Below are 26,368 nucleotides of genomic sequence, written 5' to 3' on the forward strand. Positions count from 1 at the left end.
AGTTCTAGCCTCAGCAGTTGCACTTAGGAATTTTTGTATGTATGTGTCTTTCAGAGGGCAAGGTTACAGAAGTATTCATTGCACTCAAGATTCCCTTTCACTTCACACCTGGTCTTGTGTAACTACTGACTCGGGCTGAAAAGGGAGTGGTCCTTCCCCTCCCTAGGACAGGTTTCCACAGCCTGCCTTGCACTGGACCCAGCAATTGTGTGGCAGAAGGGAGGGAGTTGAATCAGCAGTTACAATCTTGTGCAAAGTTCACTTTCCTTCCATTTACCATATGTTTTTGAAAAGTTAAATTGTAGCTTGTGTTGTAGTTGTGATTCTGTAGTTGTTTCTTTTGCATAGTCCTGAAAGAGTATTCTTTAGGGCATGAAGGGAATCAGAGGGTGCAAGTAAGGCAGGTTCTGAACAGCTAAGTCTGTGGTGGTAGGTTCATAGGAAGTGCTGGGTATTTAGTCTGCCTCTGTGAGTTTGTACTATTGATCCTAGGCAGGGTTAATATCTGAATTCTCTTCAGACTCCACATGTTTGAAGCCTACAGTGTCAGCATAGTCAGTATAACATGCTGCTTGCTTTAAACTTGCTTATTCTGGGTGACTTTAGTCATAGTGGCAATGAAGACATTGCAAATGATATAGGCTAATCCAAAGTAAGTATCCCGGGTTCTTTTTAAGTTGCTTTGATGTGTCGAATCTTTATCATCAATGTTGCTTGAACAAAATAAATCAAAACTAGTTTATGTATAATAATACAGTCTGTGACTTCTACTCCTGATTCAAGTATAGATACCTTTTCCTTGGTCATAAGAATCATGCATTTTAGAACTTTTGGTTAAAAATTCTGGTTTTCTAGTTACCTCACCTAGATCATTGACGGTCTAAAAAGATTTTTCATTCTTTGTATTGTGTGCAGCAATAGGTGGATATTCAGAGTTCTGCTGCCAGCTTTGTCAAAGCCTTAGTTGACACAGAGTAGTCTAGGCTAGTCTTATTTTCCAAAATGCTGTGAAACCAGAAACCCAGGATAATTACTTAGTATTAGCCTGTGGTACAGTCCATGAAGAGATATTTCTTTGCCTCTTAGTTACCTACCTCCATGTGCAGTGGGTGGAATGCTATTTCGAAGGAATCCTGTGAGAAACTGGCATTATTGTCAGCTAACCATGTGACTTCTACCATGGCTTAAGGTATAGATTGGGAAGTTCTGGTGAATTTGTGCTTATTAGAGAATGACGTTAATAGGCAGAATTATAACTTAAACTTCTTTTTTGTAACCTTTTGTGCAGCATAACTGAAAAATGTCTTTTCCATCTCCTACTGGAAGTGTCTGACATTCTGCTAATTTCTTAGGAGTGTTGTTGAAGACATCTAAGCAGATGATAACCTGTCTGCAGAGTATACCTACGGTGGTCTTTGTCCTCTTATCTTTGATAGGCAGGAGAGATTGGTACCATTGCCTCTGGGCAGGGGGAGTATGTATGGAAAACATGTTTAAGGAATCCTGCTTGAGATTTTATTAGTGTAGAACTTGGAGTTTTAATCTTCAAATTTAAGACTGTTACTTTGTCAAAGTGTGGAGAGGCTTTTTAATGTAGTAACAACATTCATGTTCTCGCTTTCACTGTGTTCTTGAATAAGAAGAATAAGGTCAAAATCATATCCTGAAGTGCCTTCAGGATTTCAGGTCAATAGATGTCATTTTCTTAATTGTTATCTAAATTTAGAAGACAAATTAACTTCTAGTAGCAAGTGCCGTACTTTCACCTGAAAGCTTTTGTTTGTGTTATTGTTTTCTTCTATTGCATACATCCCTGATTCATCCATGGACTTCCGGATTTCTTTTTTCTACTCGCAGCTTGATGAGAAGTGTCACAACCTGAGTTGTCTTTGTATAGCCACAGTGTTATTTCTTCTAGGTTACGTGGTTAGTTCCTTACTCCACAAAAAAGCAGAATAGTAGCTCTTACCTGTGAGTGAGGCTAGCTTTGCTAGGTGAATTTGTAACACCAAACGCGCATCCGTGAGATTCTTTTAGTGAACTGTAGTTCTTTCATGTCAAGCTGCTTAGATGGAAGGGGCACGTACTCCATGTTAGATGTCTGTAGACTGTTAGAGTTTCCAAAGAGCAAAGCTTGTCTTCTGAAGGGAAGAGCAATTCCAATAGCAAAGAGGTCACACATGTCTGGGGGAAGAAGCCAAAATGACAGCCTTGAACATGATACGGCCAAGGGAGCAGATATCTGTAAGTTATGGAGGCTGGCGGGTTGGTAGTGGTGATGGGCTGTTGGGTAGAATTACTACCAAATATGCTTGGGTTGTTAAATACTTTACATAAATAGATCACTATGCAGTTGCACTCTAAAAGAGTGAGGTTTTTCCTTCTTTTCAGAAACTTTCAAAGGTTAAAAAGTTCTTGAGATTTCTGGGGATACATTAGTGGCATAGCCATGTATTCAATTTTTATTATCCGGTCTTTTTTTTCCCCCCATGTCAGAATGAAGTTCGTATAGCTGCAGTATGATAGAAATGAAATTTTGTTTGCTAGGTACAAACCAAAAGTAGTCTGTCCAGTTTTACTTATTCTATCAAATTTACCTAATTAAACACAGTAAAAACTCTGGCAGCCAAAACCAATCCCATGTTTTTGAAGATAAATAGCCAAGCTCTGAGAAAATCTCTGCATAATCTTTCAGTACTTTAAAATTTCCTACTCTACTTAAATACTTTTTTTTTTAAACTTATAATATTGTGGTGGAATACATCAGATAAGCAAATTGAACAATTGGCCGGAAAATAGATTGCCTTGGTGTTCCACTATGTGGTGGCCCAGTTAAATAACAAAATAACACCACGCTTTATATTGTTGTACACTCATTGCATATGCCAGTCTAATCTGCTTTTGTTTGATGCTTTTTGCCACCAGCCTGCTGCCCTGGCAACTTTGCAGAACTCTCCTGCTAACTGTCTTCTCTTCCTGAGGAAGAGGTGAACTTAAACCGTAGTATATTAGGATATTTTGCAGAGCACTCTGTTTTCCACAGGTGTGGGAGTCTCAAAAGGTGTGCAGAATATCCCTTTGTTAAACTGCATTTTTTAGGAGGCTCAAGTTAGCATTAAAAAAAATAAATCTGTTGTCAGTAGGACTAAAGATAGGTAATTCTTTAAATAGATCATAGGCAAATGAACTACAGCACTACAGAAATACTGCAGAGCTTTAAGATGCTGCTGCTCCTCCATGTGCAAGAAGAATAAAACCCAGATGCTTGCCATATTCATTTCAATGAAATGCTGACTACTTTAGTGTGAGATAATATTACTGTGGCATTGGTGAGATTATTGCTGAAAAATGTCTGTTTTGAAGCTTTGACTTTAAAGGTGAAGTCGACAAACTGGGAAGAATTCAGAAAAAAGGCCTTCAAGAATAAGGCCTTTTTGTCTACAAATCTTGTGTTATTAAGGGGCTAAGAAATCTCAAATCAGTTTAGTTGAAGAAACAGCATGATGCCTGGCAATTATCTACAATGAGAAGGGGTTTCTGACCTTAAAGGTGTTAGCCAGTATAAATACTAAAAATCAGTATTTTCAGTGAATCCTGGTGGAGGTGAGATTATGTACAGTGTCCATTTTTAAATGAGAAATTTAACACTGAATAAGAATCATAAATGTTGAATTGACTGCTGCATTTCATTAGGTTTGCTGTGGGATGTAGGGTTGTTTAAAAAGTTGTGAGCTTGATGCAGAAGTTACCGGTTGCAGTTCTTTGCTCCTACGGGTTTAAAATGTAAATTTTCACAGCTGTTGCCTCATGTTTATAAGACGATGGATTTTTTTTGTGGGTATGTCTCTCCCAGGCTCTTGTTGAAGGGTAGATTATATGAAAATTTTGGCAGAATGGACAACTTTAATGCAAGACACTTTTATTAAAATAAATTAAATGATTGCTAGTGAGTATACAAAATCATAAGTGAGAACGGACCACAACGTAAGCAGAATAAACAGATGTACACAAGGAATAGATTATTTTTGTATTAAAGGATATGTATTAAATCACATAAATATTCTATATGTATATATGCACCACTTCTCCAATTTTTAATTCCCTTTAAAAATTTAGGAGCAAGATAAATTTTTTTACAGAAGAAAAGTCAAAAGGAAGCTGATTGTTTATATTCTCAAGTCATTTCCCAAAGCTAGTTTAAGAAAACTGTGTATAGAAAATATATTACGCTTTATTGCTGCCTGCTGAGTTACTGTCTTAAATGAAGAAGAGCAAATCGCAACTGAATTCAATATTTAGAGAATTCCCGTTTTACACCAGCAGTGCAAAAATAATTCTGTTGCTGCTCAGAAACCAGTGCTTTCTTCTGTCTTGTACGTCCCCAAATCCTTTATCCAGGGAACTGTGCAAGTGTATTTAAAATTACCTTAGCATATTTCGAAGTCAATATAATAGCTTTGTAATCAGTGATAAATATCTAATTTAAAGATAATTAAAAATGCTTGTTGTATATAAGCATATGATTTTTAAGGACAAGTTGTTTCTGCTTGCTTAGGAGGTGGTAAGATTGTAGACTAAAAGTGATTAATGTTCTTTACAGATGTTGCTTTATATGTTTAGGCTTTCAGAAGTAAAGCAGTCTAGACTGTCTGTCTGCATTCTCCTGCAGCTTTGATCTTGTTTAAAATTTGTTCTATTACGTTTATCATCTTCCTTTCTTGAATGCCAGAAAGTATCTTACCTGGGGTTTTTTGTATGTCTATATGTTTATATATAAAGATACTAAGTATCTTCTTTGAGTACTAGAAAAACTACACATTTGTGTTCAGCAAGTGTTCAGCAAGTAGCAAAAATCAGTATTTTTGTATCCTGAAAGCCTCAAAACTATCATTTGGCTTATTTCAGATACAGCTGATATTATTCAAAATGTTAGTTAAATTCACAGGGAGTGAATCAGGTTAATATTTTTAAGTGTTTTTTTTCCCTCCTGTTGGATGTACATCTAAAGATAGGTGGTGGCTTCTTTGATCTTGCTGCAGTCATCTGTATTTCTGTGGGGTCTGATACTAGTGATCTGTTAATACCTGTTTCATTCTACTACACCAAGATTTTTCTTCCCAACCACAACCCTGGCAACTCAGGGTGATTGAACAGGACTGCTTCAAGCCGTGCAAGGGGGTCAAACACGGCAGTGACACGTCTAGTACCTGAACAGAACAAAATTTATCAGGGACTGGTATGTGCCCACTGTATGGCAGAGCAAAAGACTTGAAAGCAGCGGGTTTCTGAGATCTTTATCTTGGTATTAAATCTTTCCCTGCTTTGGGAGATGATCGGTTCCTCACTTGTGCGCACCAAGTACAACTGGAATGATTTTTCAAGATTTGGAATAATCAGATTTTCTGTTCGTTTGCTTATTTATCAGTTGAAGATTGTATAGGACTGATTTCAGAACTTTATATTTTATGGGGAAGTTTTAAGTGAAGGGGAATCCTTTTCATACTAATAAACTATTTGATCGTCAGTCAGTAAAACATTTTGGGTAGTTCCATTAAATATTAAAGTAGATAGGGTTCATTTTCTATTATAACTTTTGTTGTTGTTGCCACTTGAGTGCTTTATGTAAGTCTGTTGGTTAGAGCTGTTTATGAAATGTTTGTAGCTTCTAGACCACAGTGGTGTCTTAAATCCACGTTTGGAAACATGACTTCATGTACTCATCAAGCATACAAAATGGATGGAGAAATAACTAGATAATAAGTTAAATAATACTTAGCTCTCAAAAAACACTTATAAATCCATTATGGGAGGCAGTGTGTTGTGCGTTGCTCTGTACTTTGCCATTACCTCTTTTTTTTTTTTTTTTTCCCAATCCTTGACTATACAATGCTAAAACCGTTTTGGTTTTGTTGTGTCTTGGCAATGATGTGTGATTATTTTATTATTATTATTATTATTATTATTATTTATTTATTTTAATTCTGTAACAAAATTTAATATTTTTATATTAAGGCATGGTTATCATGCCTGTAATCATGCCTGAATGTTGACATAGCTATCAGGGGAAAATTAATTAAAGTAAAATATTTGAATACAAGTCTCGCACAGCAAATCTAGATTCCCCCTGTTTTAAAAGCATTACCTAGTAAATAGTTGATGTACTGGCTGAACTGGAGTTGCTGTTCTCAAGGTAGATACTTAAGTAGCTGAGAACTGAGTAGGGCTCTCTTGCATAGACCTGGGCTTCCTGAGAGTAATTTCTTAATAAAATTCTGGTAAATTATCTTAATGCTTTGAATTAGCATAGTGAAAAGTTAACACTAAAAATTTCATACAATATTTTGTAACAAATGGATTTTTAAGGCTTTCTTGCAAAGTTAAATGAAGCAAAACTGGCTTAATTGAACACTTAAAGGCAATTTTTTCATTGATTTGCATGCTATAAACTTCGTAAATAGTTTAGGATTATTGTACTATGTCAGATGTGGGCTATACAATCAGGGTACGTAGTACCAAAATTCAGCTTGATCATGTGTTACAAAACGTGATTTGCTAAAACCAAAAAATCCAGTAGCAGGAAGTTTTTAGTGTGGTTTTGAATACTTTTCATAACAAACAAACAGTGAAGCACAGTCCTCTTGATTTCAGTTTTATTAAGCATGTGTCCATGGTTGTTAAATGAGAATGTAGTTTGATATATTAATTATTAAATGTTTAGATGTTTAAAGCCTTTAAAACATGCCTTCAGTATCTTCATACTTAGAGATAATTCCAGCACTAATTTGAGTTTCTAAAAGGTATTTTGTACCTTTAAGTGAGACATTGTAGGTTTACATCAAATTTTTGTTATTCATACATAACCACAAATAAGAATATTTTGGTCTTTTTTTCCTTAGTTGGATTTTTTCCAAATTACTTGATGTTGGTATATTATATGTATAATCTTCCAAATATTTTTATTTGTGCATCTTAAGGAACAGGGAGACGATTTATGGATTACTAAATTGAACTGGTATTCACTCTGATAAGGAAAAAGAGGGGTGATTCCATACTGTTCTGCATTTTCCAGTGTATAGGTTAAATTACACCAATTTAGAAGCATTTTTCTGGTAGAAGAATAACAGCCATTTTCATCCACTTCGGAATTTATTTTGAGAAGACTTTCTGGAGAGATTAATATTTCTTTTGCCACTTGATGAGGGCCAGACTTCAGAAGCATGTGCATAGTTACCTTTTCGTACCTAAGAAACTGTTGTAGTATTTATTTGGAGTTAGCTCGGGTATGGTTGGGCTCTGATATTTTCAAATGTCAGTTTGCCTTGCTTCATACTGAACATCAAGCAGCCTTAGAAAAGGCTTCCCACCCCCCCCCACCCCCCCCCTTAAGGAAAGCACTGAACATGAAAACGTAGACTATTTGTAAGTGCTTGTAGGCAGGTCAGAGAAATAAAAGCCACTATCGTGGGTCACTTTTGTATTGATTTGATTCTTGTGTTAGATCAGTGCTCATTTAAGACAGCTGTTGGAGCAGTTGCTGCATTTAACTAGTCTAATGACAATAAATGTGCTCGTTGTCCAATGTGTAGCATATTCTTAAAGTCACTACTAGAGTTACCCTCTAGAACACTGTTAAGAGTTTTTTGAAAGTGCTTTTAAATTGTTCGCTTTTCCAGTCAGTTATTCTTAAAGCATTGACAACAAATACCAAATAATGAGTTAAGTTTTAGTATGTAGTATCCTGACTTTAATAACCTCCTTTTGGTTTTGAAATACTTCCTTTTTGGATTTGTTCTTCTAGTTGTCGATCTTGCTTTTCTGGACACAATTAGTAATAATATCAAAACATGACCAGTGGATAGCAAAATCTGCTTCATGAGAATCCATAAAGATTTTAAAAAAATGGAGCAGAAGAATAGACTAATATTAAGGTACGTTAGGAAATTGTTTTGTTGTTCCATTGCTTTTTTCCTCTTATTGTGAATCTTAAATACTTGAAGTTTTTGACAGTTTACCAGTCACTTATATCAGAATTTATTCTACGTAAAAACTGGCATAGTAATGATTTCTAGTGAAATTCTGTCAGCTCTCACTTCCTGAGGGAAAGCTCACTTTGATGTGTAGTATCTTTAAAAGGTGATGATGGGGGTGAAAAGTAATAAGAACATTTAAATTGTGAGCATTACATATGGTGAAAATGTTTACTTAACAAAGACTCTGTAAGATAGTTGAACTCTGGATTTGCCTGATCTTCTCTAGAAAATAAGTCCAGAACTAGGTATTTCAAACAAAAAATCTTGGTACTCTTCTCTCCCACCCTTCATTCAGCACCCAGATCATCGTTGTTGAAGATGAGTATTGTGGTCAGCAAGGAGTTGAGCTGCAGTCGAGGTTTTGCGTAGCTGGAACTGCCTGTGGTGTTGTGTTTGGAGCTTGAGGCAGAGTTGACTTAGCAGCTTGAAAGCAAGAAGAGTATATGCTTGCCGTATCAACAGTGTTCTTGTCCATAAAAATAGGGGTTATTTCAAGCAATGGGAATGGGAATTTTTACATAATCTTCAGATTTACAGTCTCATACAGCGAGCAAAATAAGGCAGCCTGAGAGGGGACAAATAGAAAATCCTTTTCAAGTGACAGCCAGTTTAGCCGCAGGTAGAGAGGCAGTTTTGCTGGATTTTTTTAATATAATCAATACCAATTTCAGAACATAAAGACACAAATTTTAAAGTTCTTTCAATGTAGAAAAGGTTTGGAGTTTTACATAAAAAGGACTGGACAGTAGAAATAGAATTAAACAGATACAGCAAAGTTTGAGGTTATGCAGATTTTTTTGCTTTAGGAAGAGGGTTCAGCAGTCAAAAACATATTAGCATTTTTATGATGGTAGGTATTTACTCAGATGTATAATGCTGCAGTCTGACATTTATTTAAGTTTAGTAGCTGAAGGAAGGAATTACTTCCACTCATTTGTGCCAGTTCAGCTGTTTGTGAGGCTGAACAGCAGAGTCTGCTTTTTTTGATGGCACTACAACTTAAAAATGTATTTCAAACCATGGTCTTGCATTATAACAGATACCATGAGCTACTAATGTGATTTGGCTGTGATGCACGTGATCCTAAAACGCTTCTGAAGGAGTATTTCCTAGTGAACAAAAACGATACTGATGCCAGGGAAGTCTTTGGAAGTGTCTGAAGTACTGAAGGTAGTTCTGGCCAACCTGTGTGAGAAAGATGAACTTGGAAAGGCCTGCTGTTGTGATGAGGTAGTGAAATGAAAAGGAGAACAAAAATACAAAAAAACCCCTGGACGATTGACTATGAGGAATCAAGACTGAAGCTAAACTTGATGATTCTCCATAAATATGTTGGAGAGTTAAAATAAGGGAAGGGTAAAGAAAGGTTTCCAGCTCAGTTGCATGGGTGAACCTTTAAAGGCTTGAATTTTTCAATACTGGATCCTGCCTTTTCTCCACCATGTTATTCTGTCTGCCTGCATGTCCAAGGTAATCCCTCTCTCTGTTTACACAAATCTGGAACCTGTCTTTCGTAGGGTTTAGCTGCCATCTGGACAAGGGCAGCTGTACTTTGTCTGGATCTGCTGGTCAGTGTATGTGTACTCATCAGCCAGCCAGCTAGCTGCTGCCAGTCAGCTGCTGGCTGAGCCAGGCCAGACAAATAGCTTAGCAGTGTATAAGTTTTCTGGGCCAGTTTTAAGCAAAAGAATACAGCTGATGCTTTAAAAAAAAAAAAAAAAAAAAAAAACCAACCCAACCAAACCTGGTTGTAAGTATGTTTAGGCAGAAAAAAGTGAAGTATAGCAATGGCAAAATAATTTTAATTTAACTAAGAAGCTTGATCAGCATCTGAAGGATAACTGTGTAGTGTTTTTGCTTGTAATAGCACAGAGTGGGACACAACACCCACAGAGAGACTTGTTTGCGATCTGAGTTTAAGACAGAACCAGACTGGTCCTGTTGTCTTTTAAATAGTTATATAAGGTCCTGAAAGACAGAAAAAGAAGTGGGGGTAGGATGCATCACATGGAGGAAACATCAAATGTGAAGTTGGATGCTTGCCTCATAGATGTCTTGACTGTGTTTTTGTTTGACTTGGTGTGTGGTTCTGTTTTCTTTGCAGTCAAACTGTTAAAAAATTTACATTGAACTTGACTGATTTGGAAGGTGAAAGGTATAATAATTTTTTTTAATTAATTTGACTCCACTCTTCTGTGCGCATTTGTCAAAGGGTCAGAAGGCATTCTTCTTGGAGGGAAGAGGAGGCACTCCTTATTTCTCATTATGTATACTGGTGAAATGTTGATGCTGATGGTATTCAACAGGATTCTGGAAGATGCATGGAACAAACAGTATAGGAAAAGAGTTGGAGAAAATGTCATTTGCTGATCTTGTTTGTCTTATAGTCTAATCAGATAAGGAAATTTAAATATAAATAGAATTCCTGTGAAGCTGCTTTTTTATGCTTTTTATTACGTGATTAATATGTTAGAATTTCCCATCTCAATGAGGTTGCAGGAATTTCAAACTTTCATTTTAGAAAGTTCTTAAAAATGTTTCATAGTTCACTGTTAGGAAGTTCTTACAAAGTTTCATAGCTCAGAGAACTTCTACAAATACCAGCCCTGAGAAAGGATCCTTTTGATCAGAAATACCACAGAGACTCACAGCCAGAAATACCATAGAGATTCACAGCCAGGCATTACTGAGGTATCGCTCTGACCAAGGTGGGAAGCAGACTAAAACCATTGGGCACTGGCAGTAGAGGCAGGATGCCATCCATGAGAAGTCCCCACTTTTTTACAGGTACCTGCAGATCAATTTCCTCTTGCTGTATGGAGAATTTAGATTGTTCAATGCAGTCTGTAGAGCAGCAGGAAGTTTGCGTACATCTCTAAGCTGTCAAGATAGCATTTATTTGAAGATAAATCTTTTTTTTTTTTTTTTGTAGTTAGAATTATCTGTGGCCCCTATTTTATCTTTGGCAAATCTAGCATGATAGAGAAGGGTATGAAGAAAAGCCAGATGTTATCTCCTTAGCCACCATCTACATTAGATGAATGCTTGTGTAGAGGCTTTGAATAGATGTGCAGGCCTTTACAATGGAAGGAGCCTACACTGAGACTTCTCTTATCTGGTGTGCTGCAGCACGTGCACTGGCAACCAAGCACTGCAGGATTCCACTTGCTTTGGGACTCTCAAATCAGATGAACAGCTATGACAGGTATCTGAGATCATTGCTGGGAAACTCGCTGTCAGGCCTCAAAATAGAAATTCTGCTAGTTGCCACCACCAGCATGATAGTCATCCTTCAAAACGATTCATATCTTCCTAATCTAGTTTTGATATCCTTAGGTGGTTTATTTAGGCTTTAGTCTGGGTGTATGCCTACCAGTGAAGTGCCTTACTTTTTTTTAGTTTAATTAACAGCATTCTAAGACTCTGTGTGGAAATGGTGTTTCTTGCATATGTGCAATGGGAAAGCATCCCTAGCTACTTCATGAGCAGCTGCCTTACCTGAGCTTCATCTGGAGAAGTTGTAGATGATACCACCTAGACAGTCAGGGTACAGCAGAACCCCAGTTTCCAAGTTTTTAATCTCAAAAATTGAGTTTTTATTTGAGTTTTGTTTATGCATTGAAACCTGCATACAGTATTGAGGGCCAGTATTCTTGGGGAGAGTGGTGGGAAGGGACCCGTTAAGGCAATCATTGTCCCTGTCATCTGTGCCATGTCCCTTTTTCTTGCTTCCTTTTAAATCTTGGCTGACTTGAAACGGCTCTTCCTTTGAGGTCTACTACTGTGATTATTTTCTGTAGTGATTGATTTTTTTTTTTCCTGTTTGTGTTTGGGGTTTTTTTGCTGGGGAGAGGAGGGTAATCCTAGTTGGAAACTGTATTTCTAGCATTAGTGCCTGTTTGGCGCTGGTCTATTTTTTTTTTTTTCAACTTCTGAATCTTGTAGAATTTAAACTTTTCTGGTGAGTGTTGAGCCCTGTGTTACTTGCTTGTGGTAGACTTTCATCACCTTGTAATACCTTCTCTGTTGTGTTGGGGAGGGGACATTTGACCAGTAATGTCTATAAAAGCTACCAGCATGTATGAGACGAGTGTAGTCCCAAGGCTGTGCTTCAAAAACCCAAACAATTTACAGAATCTTTCAAGCTTCTTTCCCCTACAATATCATTAGGTAGTAGATGAGAGTTTTTCTGTTTTGTGCTGCTCACACCTTGCAGTGACAGGAATGGCATGTTTGAACTTGAAAACATCAGCCTGTGTTTTAGTGTGTTCCCTTGAAGTCAAAAGTGTGAAAAATAGCACTTATTTTAACTTGAAATTTCTAGAGATTCCCAGAGGATGACAATCTTTATTTCAGAGGTAGCCAGCTGATGCTATAGATACCAGTTGTGCCATTACTGGCACCTTAATTTCTACCTAAAGAACATAGATGACCCTTTTTCTCCATTTTCTGCCACATGCTTTGCTCTGATACGATTTTTGGAAAACTTGGACACCAGAGGTTTGGGGTTTTTTCCACTTCCTTAAATCCAGTCTTAAATAAGATACTCGGAAGTACAAGGCAGAAAATGGAACTTCTCTACAAAATCCTATTACGACATTATGAATTTCTTCTAACAATAGGACAGACTGCTTGGAGGGACTTCAGGGAGGAACACGTATTGCAAAAGTAATTTCAGCTTTTTTTTTTCCTTGAGCAAGAGTTCAGCGAGATTTAGATGCCACTGTTATGCCTCCTGCAGTGGCCTCTTCCCAAGTAATCCACATATCACAATTGCCCCCTTAATCCCATCATCTTTAATCACTCAGATGGAGACTTGACTTTGGATGGTACCGTGGAGTCTCTCAGACTAACTGTCGAACTAAGAGGTTCCTCATCTTTACTTGCATCCTTTCCCTTGAATTGTGGCCTCCACCCTTTAAAGATGTTTTCCATTAGTTCTGCTGTCACCATTTCTAAAATCTCAGGTCTCTGTAGCTCTTTGTTTAAATAAATAAAAAGTTTAATAGCCTTTCTTAAATATTCCTCTGGAAAATTCATCAGAATGAGTTCACAGTTTTATAGATGTACAGGTTTCTTCAACGTGGCTGATTACTGAAGCTTGAACTTCGAAAGGTCAAGTGGCCACTTTTGCATAAGGATTCACAGGTAGACAGTTTCTTCTAACTTGGATGTTCAGCATATGTTAAGGGCATCTCTTCTACAGATTCCAAAATCCTAGTTCTTTCATTTGATTGTGTCTAATTTTGTGTTGCATGTCATGTATGAATAGTATTTTGTAGTCTGAAGTGGTGTTTTTGTTCAAAAAAATTTGCGTAAGTTGCATGATACCCAAGTCTGCCAAATCTCTCTTACTAGAACTACAATATTGCAATGCCTTTAAATATTATGTGGAACTTCACTGCAAAAATGAAGTGTAGATGAGATTAAGAATGTCAGTGTTTTGGCCCATTGTTTGCACCCTGAAGAGGAACAGTGATCTACTCAAGCCATGTACAGGGTGCTTCAAATATGTATTAATTCTGTAGCTCACCTCAGAAAGACTGATGCATTGTGCACTGGCTGCTTAATGTCAGAAAACAGCTAATGAATGGTCCAACTCCACCTTTCATTGCCAGAGCACCAGCCTTTGGATCTGTGACAAAAAGAGAGATCAAATACCATGCGCGCTGTCTGATTGTTTGTTTCCAAAGTAAAATATATGCATTATCTGATTCTGTTTTAAAAGCTGTCTTGGATCCAGGAGTGATACCTAACAGTTTTTGAGTTGCCTAACTTCAGAAGCAGATGAATGGTTCAATATATTGTCTATGCTGAGTAGAATCTGTATTTACACTCACTATAATTTTTTTTAAATAAACAAGATATATAGATATAAAAAATAACAACATCAAGGGGTTATAGCAGCTGACTTTTTAAAAAAATATCTTCTGTACTGATACGTGTATGTTTTCTTGTTGCTCTCCATCTAGCAAACAAGGGGTTGCAAGGAATTTTTAACAGTATAGTAGTGGAGTGATGTTATTCTTCTCTACCCCCCCCCCCAGTTGTATTTCTTATTTGTAGATGACATCATCCTCCATAGTTCCTACTATATTTAGGAACCTGTGCTATTAGGTAGATTGTTCTTCAGGGTTTTGTTACTGGATTCTCTCTCTGGAAAGCTCTTTTTCAGAAGTGTTCATCTTAGCTGGAGAATTTCATACTTCCAGGGCAGGCTCATCCGTACAAGTTTTTCATTTTGGCAAGGTGTGAACTGCAAAAAAAATTGAAATATTTTCAAAGTATTTGATGAAATAGCTAAGCAAATACAGGTTTCCTGATATTCCCCCCCCCCCATCATACTATAATCCTGGAGAACTGAAATTTAATATTGTTATACAAAAAGCTACACCAAAACTTCCAAGTTTACTGTAAGACCCATGTTGAGTTGCAAACTCATTTTTTTATTTTAGGAAAAGAAACAAGCCTTTTAGAACATCAAGTCAATTTTTAAATTTTTAAGATTAACCTTTTAGCCTTTTAAAAGATCGTAAGTCTCGCAGACTTCTGCGCAGAGGTGCAGCACTTTGGTGGCATTTCTCCATTCTTCCCCAATGACTTTTTGATTAACTACAATGCAGGCTTGGTGGAACATGCTGAAAAGGAGAATGATGGTGAGAAATTCTAGTCTGAAAAGATACGCATCTTCTGTATAAGGCAGTGTGAGAACAGTTCAGGTGATTTGTTACTTTGCTGTCTTGTTTATCTCTTTCCTGATTCTTGCATTGCTTAAGTTAATTGCTGTTGTGTTGGGATTTAATGAGTGTACTTTGGCTCGGTTGATATGAAGTTCAGTCCTTGTTTGACCTGTGAGCATTGAGAACAATGATAATGGGACTAATACTTGTCTGAAGATCAACAAAATATGTTTTGGGACATATTGGTATGTATAAGGAGGACAGAATAGGTCTGTTCTGTTGTAACTCAGTTTGCTTTATTAGGTTGAAAATAACCTCTTTATTTTTCCTTTGAGAAACACTCCCTTGGGTGTTACCAGAAAAAATACAGAATGGTAAAAACCTGCTTCCTGCTTGTGGAAACATCAAAGCTGGGCCTTTTTAGTGTATATTTGTAGTCTGTTCTTAGATATATTTGTGGGTCTAGAAAGTGTATATGAGATCACTGTGGAAACAAATAGAATAATATATATAGACAAGTACTTGAAAAAGATACCTGTACAGTAACTGAAGTTTTTTCAAGATGCTACGCTACATTTTTTGTCCTTCTTTGTTCCACTATAACAGCGCGTTACAATTCAGATCTCTTAGCGAATGGGCTGTTCTGTCTGCTAAGCAACTCACAATGTCCAGTCCCTGTGGTGCTTCAGGCCATTCCGCTCAACTAGTTTATTCCAATAAACTGCTCCATTCCTTATATGTTTGTGGATCTCAGTGCTCGGAATGAGTTCAAATTAATCTCAAACATAATACAATTTAGGTAGCCTTTCTACAGTAAGTATAGGTAGCTGCCAGACTGAACTTCACCCTTTCATTCCTTTATATACTAGGTTTTCTAGGAAACAGCAAAAAAAAGAGTCCTTTTCTATCACATGAGTGTTCCTGCATATAAATCCTTACCAATACTGTCATTAGTGCTTATAATAGAATCAAGTTCAAGTACAGCGTAATGGACTTGTCTGGGTAGGTTGTGCAGCCATGAAATACAGATGCGATTACTCTTTCCAGACTTCAGTGTTGCCATTTGCATCTCAGGCTTGAGTAAGTACATCTCGGAAACATACTAGATGGAAAAGAAGTCTGTAGTTCTGTCTAGTGCTGGAAGACATGCCGAAATAAGTTTAAAACTTTATTTTTAGTTCCCTTCTAGTTAAGGATGTGTTAGGTACACATTGGGAGTGCCCGTCAGAGCAATCTACATACATAGACTGGCTTTCAGAAGACTTGGGTTTTTTTCCACGCTGATGTTTTAGATCTCAGTGCTATCAAACTAATCTTTGTAGCCTTCTCACTAGTTTTCATGACTTCAGCCTAAAAAATTTTGCTAGATTTCATAAACCAGCAAGGAATCACAGATTCGTTTTCCCTTTGAGTGGAAGCCTTTGTGTCTTTATGTGGTGTCACCAACTGACTATGCTGCAAAAGCAGTATTTGGGGACTGGGGGGGGGGGCTCTGTCTTGGTCTTCTCAGGAAATGAGGGAGAAGATCATGATCACATTTCAGACTCTATTAAAAATGTCATGAAACCATTCCTGCATTACAGACCAATATGGTTGTGTTGCTCAGTTTCAGGTTTACTAAATAAAGCTGATGATAAACTCCCAGGAGCTGGTATCTCCCCCCGCCCCGAGTGTAATGTAGTGGTATCTGTAATAGAGAATTCAGATTTCATCCAGTATCTTTTTCCAGTAATCCCTTTCTAAATTAGGGCTGTGTTAGTATAGTCCTTCTTATTAGCTATGCATAGATTTCTTTGTTTGCCCCCCCCCCCCCCCCCCCCCAAAAAAAAATTAAAAAAACTGGCTAGATTTTTTTTTTCAGGCATTCATATAGTCTTACTGCTTGGAAAAAATGGTAGCCAGTCCTTCAGATGCCTACTAAGGTGAGGTTTTCCAGACTGCACATGTACACTCTAATAAAATTGCTTTCTGGACTGCTAACAATTACAGTGTATCCTGTATTAACAGCAGTTCAGAAGTTCACTAGCAAATGTTGGTTTTCTTTTCTTACTGCAGCTGTTGTGGATGAACACAAATATATATTGATACAGCAGCACACTAACTGCAATATGATAACAGCATATATTAAATGTGATCTGTCTTAATATGCCGAAACTAAACTCTATTATATACTGGAATATTCTTTGCTTTTTCAATGTATTCCTCTCGGAAGCTTTCAGACTTTAAGTTCAGTCCTTAGGATACTGCTGGTGCTTTGCTGATGGTTTCTTTCAGCAGCAACGTTTTGCCTTTTGAGCTTCAGTAAGAGATTTCCCAAGAACCTGACAATTTCATATGAAAACAACTTGTCAGCACTCAAAATGGGTATAGGGAGTATCACTATAGACATACTATGCCTAAACTGGGACCCAGATAAATTTGCTTTTGTTGTAAATGCCAGCTGCCCTTCTCCTCTAAGAGTTCAATCCCTGTGGAGGGGGTGGCAGAGCTGGTTATAAGCAGATGCTTCCTTTGTGCAGTGGGCTCAGGGCTGCCTTCTTTGTGTGGTTCCCTTTCTCTTCTTCCCTTGCTTCCACCACATTCCTGCTTTTCTACTTCGAAAGGTTAAGCCAAGATTGTCCTGGTATGTCCATACATCAGTTTAGTCTGGCCAGACCTATGGCAAATGTCCACTTAGCCCCTAGAGAAGGTATTATGGTTAGATGCTCCAGTCAGATCCAAAGTCACTGAACCAACAGTGTGATTTCTGGCCAGTTGGATAGGTCTGGCCAGTTGATTCAGAGCATTAATGAATAAGAAAACGTGACGATAGAGATGTGTAAGGAAAATATTTGTGCAAAGTTAATTTTACTGTAATTTTTGAATTTTATCAAATTCGGCTTGTCTATGGTCCTTCAAAGCGAGGCTTGGCAGCAGAAGAAAAGGAATGGCACATATGAGAGAAATCCAGGACTTCTGCTTTATTGCACTGACAGAACCAAATTGTTCAATCTGTTGCCTCATCTGTTTCTTGCCATAGCTGGGAGTTGTAAAGGTCAGGCCATTGCAGCACAAAGAATATAATAGTTAACATGCTGCATCTCGCAGGGTTACCAGCTGGCTAGTGCATTTCTCCCATTGAACATCCAGGCTCTTTCCCAACGAGCGTAAGCAGCATCCTCTGCCTATTTTGGGAATGCGTCAAAGTCAAAAGTTTCTGAAGGTGGTAACGTGGGATGCCCAGTATGGTCAGTGTTGCGCTCGACTCTGACGTCCTGTGCTGCGCTTCAAGAGGGCTGCAGCAATTTTCAGTTTGAAATAGTTCTCATCACCCTGAGGGGTGCAAATTTGTTGGTCCCTGTATGGTCGGGTCTGTTCACTGAGAAAAATTACCTTACTGTTGGTTGTGTGTGTTTGAGGAGGTGTTATGTGATGGAAGCCTCTGCCAGTGTACCGGTCACCCTGACCCCCACCTCCTACTGCTGTTGGGTAGAGTGCCTGGGTGACAAAGATTTCATCCCACAAAAGAACTTGAGGTTATAGCTGCTCTGCTTGCCATACCTTCCTATAGGAGAATGAAAAGTATGGGTATGGCTACAAGGCAACAGCTAGGGTATCAAAATTATTGTGAATATATGTGAATAAAGGAGGTAACGAGTGATACAAATAAACATGTATGAAGCTGACTGCTATGGAAGACCTTTTCTGTTTAAATCTGATCTTCAGCATTATGTCTAGTGTACCTGTCTCTCCTGAAAATATCAGATGGCTGCACAGGCAAAGTAAGCATGTTTTGTCATCCTCCTGACCCTTCCTCAATTTTGAAGTGAGTCCTCTGACTCTTGAGCTCTTCTCTCTCCCCCTCTGTTTTTCCATGTTTTTAATATGTATTAAATGATGAAGATTAATGACATGCTCTTGGCAGTATTTGACAAGATAAAAACAGAAGTAAAAGCCAGTTACTACTCCCTTCCAGTATTTTGTTAACGGTTTTGCATCCTAACAACCCTTTACCTTTGCAGAAACCAGATTGGTCATTCATATCACATTAAAACTATGAAGTTAGCTCCACTTAGAGGTGCCTCAGTCTTAATATTTGCTGGTTTTGGCTGTAGGTTGTCAGTAGGCATTGATGAATCAATTACATTTGTTATTTAAAAGACTCAAATTTAAAAGTTTGGAAACGTTTATTTTTAAGAATACTGGGATGACCAAAAAAAAAAAATCATATGCTGTATTAGGATAAGTAAGCCAGTGTGCTAGTCTGTTTTGGTCCACCAGCACATTTAATACAGACTGAATCGGTGCTTTGGCCTCCAAACACCACTTGGCTTTTATTGCCTGAAGCGTGCGCATCAGCCGTCGTGGTTGATCCCACTGTGTATGTTGGGTACCCGCTGTGGGAAGGGGAAACGTGCCCCCAGGCCTTCTGGGAGCAGAAGCACTTGGTTATTGAGTTATGACAAAGACCTAAGGTCTTCTGTGTCACACAGCAAAAAACCTGCACTACCCTTGGAGATTAGGGACCATTGCCTCACACCTATTGGTCTCAATTCCAGTTGCTCACTTGGCAAACAAGAATGATGTAAAATATATTATTTTAGTGTAGCGTGTCTTATACTTCAGTGCTTTGTGTTAAGAAGCTATGTTGCAGATGAAAGCTAGGGGAAGAGATGTTGATGGATTAAAACTGAATTTATTAATTGGGTTTAGGTTTCTAACATGTACAAACTGCTTTTTTGGCATGTGTAACAAGATAAGAGGCAAAAATGGCTTTTGGTAAATTCTACTTGTTTGGCTAATATTGTAACTAAATCTTTACTGTTCGGTATTTCACCTTTTCTCTGCTATTGCTGTTCAGGGAAAAGTACTGCCATAACTTGTTCTATATTTCTTCAGATCTTGATAAGTTATCCAAGTCACTGTTTGACTTAACAGAAGATCTTTGTTTTATGTTTCAACACTTACTTGGAATGCTTGTGAACTTTAAATGTTTTCTTTCTTTATTGAAAAAAAAAAAAAAGAGGAGAGAGGGTATATTGATGCAAGTGGTGTATGATATTTTAGTACATACTGGTTTCGACTGTTCGTGTGTCTCATCCTTCAGAATGCCATTTAATTGTGATTTAATTTTCATTCCTAAAAGGTGCCATACTTGGCAGATCAGAAACACAAGAGTGTATCTACTACAACGCTAATTGGGAAAAAGATAAAACAAATCGCAGTGGTATTGAACCTTGTTATGGTGATAAAGATAAAAGACGACACTGTTTTGCTACATGGAAGAATATTTCTGGATCAATTGAAATTGTGAAGCAAGGTTGCTGGCTAGATGACATCAATTGTTATGACAGGTGAGTGAGTTTTTCTATAAATGCTAAATTTATTTGTAGTTTTAAACTACTTTGCCTGTCCATAATTTATACAACTTGCCCTTTGCAAACAGTACTTGAGACAAATGATAATACAGTAGTCTATGAATAGTTACCTTGTTTTAGATGCACACATGCATACACACATGATTTTTTTTTTTTTTGCTAACGTACCTGTATTTAGGGACGTGACTTCATCTAAGTACTTTGTCTTGTTTGTAGAATAGCATGTTTTGCCTTCTCTTATTTACTTACTATATATTAAAACCCAGGCGTTTAATTTATTCTTTTTTAGGCCATTAATAATAGATTTTCTAATGACTTGTTATTGCCAAACAATGCAAATATAGGTATTGAAACGAGAATGCAAAATTCTGTAGTTTGCTTTTCCAAAGTCTTTGGAGTAGGAAAGTCAGCACATTGTGTCTGCTCTTTAATTAAACGTGGAAGTATTTTTCTGATTTACTAAAGAGCTCACCTCAGTGGCAGCTCTAAGAGACATCGAATATTCTAAAATTCCAGTCTTTTTTTTATAACAGATGGTCTAGCAAGTACCCGTGAGCAGTAACAGCAGGACTTGGGTTTTGTTAGATACTGGCTGAATAAAGGTCATGACTCTCTTAAGAAATGGTATTACAGTTCTTTGAAGTACTGTACTACATTTTATTTGACCAAAACAGGTATTGTTTGGAAAAGGAGAGAATTAAGAAAATAAATGCCTAACAGATCTTCATTAAAATGTATTTAGAAATTATTTTTAGCAATTATTTTAGAAAATTTTCCTTTTGTGTTTCTTAAATGTTGAATGAATAGAAGAAATCATTATAGTCACGTCTACCAAATAAAGTGTCCCCACACACTAGGATGTTTCCTCCTTTAATGACAGTTTAAAGCTAAGTTGAACAGTAGCTCTGATTTACCTGTTTCTCAGAGAAGTAGCAAAGCATCTGCAAGCTTACTTGCACAGCATGATTGACATTCGGATATGCTAGAAGGTGACGGACAATTTTAAAGAAATCTTATTTGTTGCTACTAGTATCTAGCAACTGTAAGTCACTCAGGATAGGAAAGTACTTTGGGGTGTGTTTTGTTTTGGTTTTTTTTAATCTATTCTTAGTTGTAGCTTTGCAGAAGAAGTGCAAATAGAAGACTATTTACAATTCCTGAACTAAGTTTATTTCTGCTAAATGTTAAACTTTTAGGTTGGAAATAGAACTTGTTCAATTTGGAAATAGAATTGAGTTCTGTCGCATTGTTATCCCTCTAGTTACACATGTATCTTTGAACAGTCTAAAAAAATTGGTATTAAATTCTCCCTTGAGCAAAGAAAAGAAATTGGGAGAAGAGATAAAATGCAGGAAGGACATTAAGTAAATAGTTGAAAACTGAGTAAAAGTTTGTCTGGCTCTAAGACCTCATTAACTGTAACTTGTCATAAGAATGCATGCTGCTGTGCTTTGTCCAAAATGTCCATTAAACAAAATCTTCTCTCTGGGAATGAAGAGTGGTTTACTAAACAGGGAGTTGCAGTATGATGTGCTCCAAACAACAGCAGATTACGAACACCAAAGAATAAATCTTTTATAGAAGTTACAGTACAGTATAATTGCAATAGCTGCTTCTATAAAATAACCTAATTTTTGGAGATGAACCCATAACACTTTTGATGATCTTCATCTGTATTTAAAATCCTCAACTATTTCTGCAGGATTTTTAAATTCTCTTTCTGCTGTCGAGTTGTCTCCTGCATGACTCCTATTCTTCTTTCCTGACTTGAATAGTTTCAGCTTGCTTGTTAATAGAACTCCTTTCCTGCAGCTCATTCCCTGAGTGGAATAAGCCCTGTCCATGAGCATAATGTAGGCAGGGGAAATTGCAGAAATTTATTTTATTTTTAGAAAAAGAGAGAAAAATTTTAAAATTCTCCTTCCCACTTATCTCCCACCCATGCAACCCTGTACTGTGAGTTTATGGTTAAACACTAGCCATTTGATCATTTGTTTGTCCTGTTTAAATCTAGATCGTGAACTGTTCTTCAGTATTTTTGTCAGCTTTTGAAGTGCATCCTGTTGGTGGTTTTCTTTGTTTCAAAACTAGCAAAAGTGTGCTGTTTCAGTTTTAATATTAATGGTATTTCATTGCAATAGAACGTAATGAACAAACTTTTGATTTGTTTCTTCAGATTTAACTCTTATTTGGGTAGTATGTTATCCTGGATGATTTAATGAAGTTGACTTTAAATTTTAAATATGAGCATATGTTTTCTCTTGAACAAAAAAAAAAACCGAAACCCAACTTAAGATTAATAAGTTTTTATTATTATTGTCTTTTATAGGAATGATTGCATAGAGAAGAAAGACAGCCCTGAAGTGTTTTTCTGTTGTTGTGAAGGCAATATGTGTAATGAACGCTTTTTCTATTTTCCAGAAATGGAGGTCACGCAACGTAAGTTAGTCTAACACATTTATGAAGGAACTGCTTAGCAGAGTTCAGAAATACTTAATATTGTGCATGTTCGGGAGAGAAGACTTTTCAAAATCTTGTGGTCAGTTTTTCCTGCCAGACGTTTCTGATTGGAATGGATGATGGATGCGCTGTGTGCATTCGCATACAGAGCCTAGAAAATTGCCAGTTCATTTCTCCAATTTTGAAAGGTCTCTATATTAGAACTAATTTAAATTGATAAAAGGTACTTCAGCTCTTTTCTAAGGGTGAGAAGGAAGGAGAATCTGAAATAATTGGCTGTTTTAAGATACAGAAGTTACTGTCAAATCTTACCTTAATTGTATGGTTAAGCTTCTGTAAGTGTCTATGAATCATTGGGCTAAAAGCCGTATCATCCTTATACGCATGTGCCAGCCTATGAATGCCCCTCTTCTTGAAACAATGCTCTCACTATTTCTTTAAACTAATTGGACCTTTGAGTTTCTCTGTAAATTGACACAGTACCCTTTAAAAAGGGGGAAAGAATTTCCTCCCAGGTTACAAAGAAAATCAGATAGGCAGACTTAACAAATAATTGTTTTAAAAAACAATAACTAAAAGATTATTTGATTATTCTTGCATATCTTCTTCCAGTCAAGAATCTAATCTTTGTTGGAAAACTGAATAATGTTAATAATAACTGAACTGAAAACAGCAAATGTCTTGGGTACCAAATAGCCAGAGGAAGTTGTTTATGAAATTAAATAACATTTTCTATGAGATTACAGTAGCCTTTCTTGACCCAAGAGATATTCTTGTTGTTTTTGTCAGTGATACTGGTAAGGCAATAAATGACATTCTTCTTCACTCTCATGAAACCTCTTTTGCCTGGGGGTCTGTGGCTGCTCCTGCACCAGCTGCCTCAGAAGCAGGGCTTCTCTGGAGCCTTTCTGGAGGTCCTATGGAAGTGTCTTTAGCTAGAGAGCTTTTATTTTCAGCAAATCACCAGTGCATAGAAATGTTGGCAGATTATTTCTGGCCTGTTTCGCTTATTAATGACATCTTACTGTATGCATTCCAAAGACTAAACCTCTGTATTGATTTTTTTTTTTTCATTCATTAGGTGATGGCATTCTTGCAATCTTTTTGAAATACAAACACCTCTTACGCTGTAGATAGGCAGAGCTTAGAAGCACAAAAAAGTTAGATGTGCTGATGTGTAAATGTGGGGATATAAGTTATTTCTGCGCTTTCAAAATGTTGCCTTTTTAGATATGGGTCTGCTTATATTAAAGTACACTATTTAATCAAGTATTGTTAGCCTGTTGTGCTGATGGCAAGCATTTTTAGAAAATCAGGATGCTAGACACTTCAAACAGTGGATGAATATTGTTTCTTAAAAGCTGTGTCTTTTTTTTTTTCTTTATTTCTTCAGCAACTTCCAATCCTGTTACACCTAAGCCACCTCTGTTCAATACCTTGCTTTATTCATTGGTGCCTATAATGGGAATTGCAGTGATTGTGCTCTTTTCATTTTGGATGTACAGACATCACAAGCTAGCGTATCCTCCAGTACTCGTTCCAACCCAAGTAAGTCGCTGCGTTATGATTTTGGTTTTTCGAATGGTAAAACCATTTTCTGAAGAGGAGAGGAGAGAAAGGGGTGTGCATCTGTCACGTGGCTGAAATCTTCTGTTACTTTCCTGGTTTAGAGGTGCTAATGCTTGCTAGCCGCAAAAGCAGAAAATTAAGCTTTACTTAAATAGCCTTATCTCCTTTAATTAATTGGTATTTGATGAATGTATGAGCAACTACTTAATGGTTTTACACATCTGTGTGTTTGGGAGGAGAAAAACTAAATGCAAAACTTCAGATAGCAAAGACGCAGTATTGCTGGACAGCTGTGGGAATCTTGTACTCCCACCTAGTTAAAAAGACTACTTGTCCGAAAGTTGTGTACAGCTACTTGTGGTTGAGCTTTATGTAATGCTTAGCTTAAAACAAAAATGAAGGAGACACGCTAATTCATAACGGCAATTTGCAGTGACTAGAAAATAGTAACTAGTAGAAGCTTCTATTTTTGAAAAAGCACGGAACTGGGATACAGATACCAGTTAAAGGGGATGTAAAGAAAATCTTCAGTTGAAGCATAGTTCCAGGGCTTAGCTCGGCTCGTGGCCTTACTGTGATTCCTGTCATCTTTTTCCTCTTACTTGTTTACGCATTTTGTGTTTTGTCTTAAAATGTTTCAGTTTTAGCAGTGTTTGTGTTTTACTTAAAAAAATATTAGGAGATTGCGGTCTCCAAATCTAGAAATGTAAACTGGTGGTGTTGCATCAAAACAAACCTCCTTTGGCTGCATGTGCACAGCTCCTGCTGTTCTCAGGCTCCAGCTGATTCTGTAGGTGTAATTAGTATTAATACTAGAGTTCCTCTTCCTTCAGTTATGTCTAGAGATTCAGTCGAGATTAGAAGGCCTTTATGAAAAGAGTTAAGACAGCAAACTCTTCAGACAGAAATAGGAAAGATGTGGGTAGTGGAAATGGAGAGATGAACGACTTGCCCAGGGTCCCACAACACTTGTGTTTTTGCAGTAGGAATTGAATTTAAGCTTCCTAACTCAGTGCAGTGACCACTCGGAATACATTGCCTCTCATACAATGATGATGCTATTTATGATTAAATAAAATTAAAACACTTTTTATTTTTGGTAGGATTGCATCTTAAAAGGATTTACATGTATTTGCTCTGTACTGTCAGCTTCTGTGGTATTTTCAGTGTTACTGCTTGACTTCAGGGTGTTCCAGGAAGCATTATTGCCTGTGGTTGATAAATAAAATCGTTTTGGTTTCAGTTTCATAGTAATAGATAAGAAAAATTTGGGGGGAGGCAGTGGGCATATGTTCTTGCCAAATGAAAAGAACGTAATTTAGAGGAAAAAAGTATGTTTCCTGTCCTTGCAGAAAGTATTGCAGATCCTCAAACTTCATGCAATCTGTTAGCATAATTATTTCATCCATCTCAATTTTTATGTATTTGGGACTTTACATCAACCTAGTAGTCTTCACTGTAAGATCAAATTCATAACTGCTAGCTGTGTGAATAATTTCAGCATGTAATTTCCTTTCTAGACTTAAAGAAATTAAATAGGTAATGGATAAAGTGATAGAAAAGCAAGCAAATGTTAAATATGTGTGAGATATCAAGAACTTGAATTTTGATATTCTTCCTCCTTTTTATTGTGGTTCTTTTCTTGCATAGTTTGTGTTTGGTACAGGAGTGGACACGTCATAAATTTTTAATAAATAGGGTAATAACCTGTTTTGTTAATGCTCCGATTGTATCTGTTGGGATAAGTATATGTTGGTGCTTGAACTAGTTATGGTGTAATAACATTTTCTTATCTTGTGGTGAATAGGCATTAAGGTTTGATGTGGAAAGTCAGGAAAAGCTACTTCTGCCTGAAAAACTAAATGAAATTATTATGGAAATAGAATGTATAAATATTCTCCCATATGCAGCAGAGCAGTATTTCCCACTTTAAATTTGATTAGAGCTGATTTGAACAGGAGGCAGAGGAAGCAGGAAGAGAGGGAAAAGTATTAGTAATTTCATAACCACGAAACAAACATTTAAATATTTATTCAATTAATCTAGTAAATATTAATATTATATTTACTAATTAGGGGATGAGTAGAGTTTGTAGGCAAATGGATTCTTTTCTAAATCTTTCTGTAGCAAATGGTAGAAGGGTAGATCAGACATACAGAGATACTCACTAGAAAACAGGGATTTCTGTATGAGATACAGATAAAGGTTATCTCGTTTTACTGTATTTATTCTGGGAAGGCAATGGGAGTACTTAGGTGCAGTACACCCTGGT

The 26,368-nt window shown here is 37.0% G+C and overlaps 1 protein-coding gene across 2 annotated transcripts in view; it reads left to right on the forward strand.

The window, feature by feature from the left end:
* Nucleotides 1-26,368, forward strand: part of ACVR2A (activin A receptor type 2A) — a 70,434-nt gene that overhangs the window by 18,132 nt on the left and 25,934 nt on the right. For both annotated transcript variants that reach the window (XM_075512246.1, XM_075512247.1), the window contains 3 exons: nucleotides 19,836-20,043; nucleotides 22,397-22,506; nucleotides 23,921-24,075. In XM_075512246.1, coding sequence (XP_075368361.1) covers nucleotides 19,836-20,043; nucleotides 22,397-22,506; nucleotides 23,921-24,075 — 473 coding nt within the window. The remainder of the gene's footprint in view (nucleotides 1-19,835; nucleotides 20,044-22,396; nucleotides 22,507-23,920; nucleotides 24,076-26,368) is intronic.

Source organism: Mycteria americana, chromosome 9 (assembly GCF_035582795.1).
Source record: "Mycteria americana isolate JAX WOST 10 ecotype Jacksonville Zoo and Gardens chromosome 9, USCA_MyAme_1.0, whole genome shotgun sequence".
NCBI classification, from domain to species: Eukaryota; Metazoa; Chordata; class Aves; order Ciconiiformes; family Ciconiidae; genus Mycteria; species Mycteria americana.